Here is a 5100-nt window from a genome sequence, read left to right as displayed (position 1 = left end):
TTGGCTCTTCTCCTCTTGGCTTTTCTGTAGAGCCTTGTGTTTTGCTTGAACACACACTCCAGCAGAATCAGCACCTTGATGTAATTGAAAAGAGATCAGGCAGTCCCTCAGTTGCCTACATTTGGAACTCACTAATTTTTCAACTGACATTTTTTTCATCTCTTTTGCTTATTTAACTTATTTCATTGGCATCATCTTTTCAGCCATTTAGGAATGTAGAAATGGAGGTACCTGTGTTTATGAATTCTAGGAATGGAATGAAGTTAAAAGTAAGTGCAGAGGAAGATGAAGAATACCTATATCAATGTTTTCTGCCAGGTGATGCCAGCCATTCAGACTATAGCAAAGGTGTGGGAGAGAATAGAGTAGGGACATAAGGCAGGCAAGCTGGAGAACTGTCCCATCCCATTGAGCCAGCTCTTTAAGGTCTTATTTAGCTTTAAGTGTTCTGCTTCTCAAGAACATTATAAATGTGCATGTTGTAGTGACATGACATAAATTCTCTTCAAAGCACAGTGTAAATTTGGAGGAAGATTATCTTTACATTGTTTCCATGGATAATTGAGCATTGATGATTTGGGCACTGTGCCTTATGGAATGAAATATAGTTAATAGAAAATACATAGCACTCTGAGCTAGGCACTGTTTGTTCTTACTCACTTAATCCTATATCTGCACTTTGTGATACATTTTGTTATCATCCCTATTTTACAGATGGAGAGACTAAGACATAGAGAAGTTAAGTGATTCTGCACAGGTCACAGCTAAGCTAGAAAGTAGTAGAGACTGCATTTGAACCCAGCCATCCTGGCTCCAGAACCCAAGCTCTTAACTCTTGTGCTGTATTGCTGCATCCTTATTTACTTGTCACTAAGTGAACTTCGTGTAGTACTTTAACAATACCTTTCACTTCTAGATTTTCTTTCTCAGAACTGATGCTACATTGCAGTGCATTTCTACAAATACATGTGTTTAATTTTGTTGCCTTTAATTTTGTTTTTAGATAAGATGTGAAGGAATCAGGCTGTTTCTTCTGTGGCTTCAGGCACTTCAGACAAACTGTGCAGAAGAGCAGGTGCTGATTTTTGCTTGCCTTGTGCCTGGTTTCCCAGCGATTGTTTCCTCCAGAGGGCCCTGTACACTGGAGACGCTCATCAGTCCGAGCCCTAGTGTAGCTGATGGTGAGTGATGTGAACAGATCTTAAAGGTTGAAATGACTCTTGAAGTTACATTGAGGATTTCCTTGGTTTGCTGTTTCCCTGAATAGAAATCTTGATTTCATAGATGGATTCCGAAGAATTATCCATGTTCATATTCATAGTAGATTCTTAGAAACATTAGAATTGAAGGACTTGAAACTTATTTTATATGAGATGATGACAGGAGAAATTTACTGAAATCGTCGAAACAGGAATGGAAAGGAGGAGACAAATATTAGCAATAGCAGAAAGTAGAGACACATGCTATGTCTGAGTGTTTTTTGGCTGTTAATGAGATTTAAATCCACTATCCAAAACTACTGTTTGTTGTCTCTGACTTTATTGTTTCTTAAGTAGGCATTCATCTGCTCACCCAAGCCCTTTTTGCCAGCTGAGTATTTTCATGCAGCATTCATAGAAGGATAATAGTGGCCTCATGGGACTATTAATGGCAGCCACTGTGTCCTATGAATTTTCAAGGAACTTGCCAATTAGGGCCATTAATTTATAACTGCATATTACTTAATTGACAAATGACAGGTATTTGACCTTAGGCTGACAAAAGCAGAATTTGAAAGGGAAAATAATGGTCCAGTGGAAAAGGTGGCTTTATGGGCATCTGTTATCATGTTTGTAAGGCCTTCATGCATACTTGCTCGGTCCGTGTGAGCAGGTCTAATGGATGGATAGATGTATTTTAATAGAGGCCATTTAAAAAAATCTTGTTTAAAATTTTACTTTAGTGAAAGAGTTCTCATTATTTTTCACTCTGCAGCAAAGATATATCCAGAAGAAATCAGTCCACTCCTGCCAGCCATATCGGGGGAAAAGATCGCTGAGGACCAAACATGCTTTTTTCTTCAAATACTGTTGAAATATATGGTCATTCAGGTAAGAGCAAATCATAGATAATTCAGTGATCGTCTTATTCTGAGTAAGGAAGAGAAAACATTGTCTCTTCCTGTTTGTTCACATTTTGCATTTTTTCTTTTTCTTTGGGGTGATTTTATGTGATATTTAACTAAACATAGAGTATGTGCCAGGTCACTTCGTCAAAGATCAGGTATACACACTATTTTGTGTGAATATGTATGTAAAGTGAAAAATCTAGTTCTCCATCTGTGTGTCTCTTTTGCTCTCATATTATTTCTACATTCACACAGAACACTCACTTATGACACTTATGGTCACCAAATGTGCAGGTTATTTCCCTGTAACAAGCAATTCTCTGCCACAACAGCTGGGTGTCTTACAGTTTATCTCAATTCTGAAACTATCTACCTGGAGATAGCATACAATCCCACATGTTAAGATCTCAGCCCCATAAAACTGTTTCCATCCCATTCAGATGCTAACTGTACATAGTAGGTCTCTAGGTTACCCCCAAAATCATAGGTTCCCACAAACCCCTCCTCATATTTATTTGCTAGAGCAGCTCCCTGAACTCAGGGAAGCATTTACTCATGTTTACCAGTTTATTAAAAAATATAATAAAGGATACAGAATAGCCAGAATAAGAGATACATAGGACAAGGTCTGGGAAAGTTCCAAGCACAGGAGCTTCTGTTCTTATGGAGCTGAGGTGCATTACCCTCCCAGTTAATCGATGTGTTCACCTACCTGGAAGCTCCCTAAAACCTCTACTATTGGGATTTTATGGAGACTTCCTCTCACAGGTATGATCAGTCAGTAACTCCATTTCCAGCCCTTTTCCCCTTTCTAGAGAAACGGGGTGGGGATGGGGCTGAAAATTCCAAGTTCCGATCATGGTTTGGTCTTTCTGATGACCAGCCTCCATCCACACATCATCCAGGAGCCCATTCAGAGTCACCTCAATAGGACAAATGATGCTCCTAATGTTCTTATCACTTAGGAATTCAAAAGAGTTTCAGGAGCTCTGTGATCTCTGTGCTAGCAAGACAGGATGAAGGAGGAGGCAGGCCCAGAGGCTGAATGGGTGGGTTAGGAGTAGGCAGAGCAGGTAGGGAGATTTGAATGAAAGCATATGTAATTATTTCATGTGCCTGCTTTATGTCACATACTCCTTCCTCTTATATTTGTCACCTGAATACAGAAAAAAAACATTAGTTTATGGTTTCAATTGGTTATTTATGTCCCTTGGTCTATATTTCTGAGCATGAATGTGATTCAAAAAAAGCTACTGAGTACTTTTTCCTCAGTGAACACTTTTCTCTCTCTGAGTTCCTCCTGGGTATCATCCATTTTCTGTCCTTCCATTCACAATCAAGTTTGTTGATGTAATAATCTCTGCCAAGTCCACTTCCTTACCTAACGTTCCTTGACACTCTCTGTTACTTGCCTCTGCTCTGTCATTGATAAGACAGAGGTCCAAAACCATGAAGGAGTTCTTGTGGTCAAGTCCAGAGGAAGGACACTCTTAAGTTTGTGTCATACCCAGTCTTTCAGATGATTTGAGAGTGTCTGTCCCTCCTTCACGAGAGTCCTCTCCTGATATTTTCTTCTGACTTCCTTCCTTCCTTCCTTTTACTTTTTTCCCATTTACTTTGGGAGATGGTTTCTCTCTGCTGTCCTTCACAATTCAGTCTTTGGTTGTCCTTTCTGACTACTCTGTCCTGCTGGGTGATCTTGTCAGCTCTCCACTCCCCTGTTCTCTTTAGTCAGCACCAGGAACACAAGGATTCCAATTGGGGTATTTGGTCATTGTCTAGAAGCTCCGCGTTTAGCTCTGCTGTCCCATTCTACCTGCATCTCGAGCTCTTATTTATTCAGAAGTGCCAGGGCATTCTTTATGTCCTAGATCAGCATAGAGTATCTTGAACCTGGATATGTTGGGAGATGGGTTTTCATTCTATATGTGTTACTAATAAGCTGTGTGACCTTGAATGAGTCACGAAATCCCCAGGATCCCATTAGAGGAAGGATGCATTGATATAGGTAGAGGTTTTATGCGGACTGTGAGCCCCTAAATTGTGTGCAGAATGGTATGTTCACATTTATCCCCTTCTCCTTCTCTCCCTTCTCTCTACTGGATTGAGTCTTCAGAGCAGAGTTTTGCCCTCAGCTCACCCCAGAGAACTTCTAACAGGTTACAGATACTGAACTCCTTTGCCCCTGGGCAGCCAAAGCCTCTCATCCCTCTACCTCAGACGCTGCACAAATATCATTTTCTAAGTGGGCTGCATCATGAAGGAATTTGAGAAGCTCTGCTCTAGAGAGATCTATGGTCTAACAAGTATTAAGAGCCACTGACAGGTATAGCTAGACTGGTAGGGCTGGTTTATTCTAGCCTGTGGATTGCTTTTAATCAGGAGAATTCTTTTTCCAAGATTCCGTAGCTTTGCCTTTTGATATTGATATTGCATATCGGTAACATTGGATGAAATCTTTGCAAGGGGTTGTTTCCTTAGTTCCTGTTTATTGTAAAGGGTCTTTTTAGAGTTAAAAAAAAAAAAGCACCTGATTATACCTGACTAGATGTTTTAAGGGCACAGGAATGTTAAATCATCATAAAGAACATGTGGAAAAAAATATGGGCATCATGTAGTAGAGCAAGTTTAAAAAAGAAATGATATTGTTGGGTGATTTTTTTAGTAATAAAAATGCTGTTTTTAACATAGTTACTATTTTGTTTTGAAATATTCATTCTTGTTATTTTTTGAGTTTTAAAATATGATTTCATTACATAATTATCAGTATTTGTCAAGTTTTTAAGTTGGGATAAAAATTTTAATAATATAAAGCATTTCAGTTTAGTATACATTAATTTGAAATGTAAATATACATATGTTCTTTTTTCACATATTATCCAAAGGCTGCAAGCTTGGAATGGAAGAATCAGGAGAATCAAGATACTGGTTTTAAATTTCTTTTTACATTGTTTCGAAAGTATTATCTTCCTCATTTATTTCCATCATTTACT

General features: G+C 38.8%; 1 protein-coding gene across 1 annotated transcript in view; it reads left to right on the top strand.

The window, feature by feature from the left end:
- The window catches only part of RALGAPA2 (Ral GTPase activating protein catalytic alpha subunit 2), a 295774-nt gene that overhangs the window by 58839 nt on the left and 231835 nt on the right, over positions 1–5100 (top strand). The window contains exons 6-7 of the mRNA XM_011371357.2: positions 1004–1181; positions 1975–2090. Coding sequence (XP_011369659.1) covers positions 1004–1181; positions 1975–2090 — 294 coding nt within the window. The remainder of the gene's footprint in view (positions 1–1003; positions 1182–1974; positions 2091–5100) is intronic.

This window comes from Pteropus vampyrus, unplaced genomic scaffold, assembly GCF_000151845.1.
Source record: "Pteropus vampyrus isolate Shadow unplaced genomic scaffold, Pvam_2.0 Scaffold7, whole genome shotgun sequence".
NCBI classification, from domain to species: domain Eukaryota; kingdom Metazoa; phylum Chordata; class Mammalia; order Chiroptera; family Pteropodidae; genus Pteropus; species Pteropus vampyrus.
The sequence above is the reverse complement of the archived record's forward strand: the minus strand, read 5'-3'. Positions and strand labels throughout refer to the sequence as shown.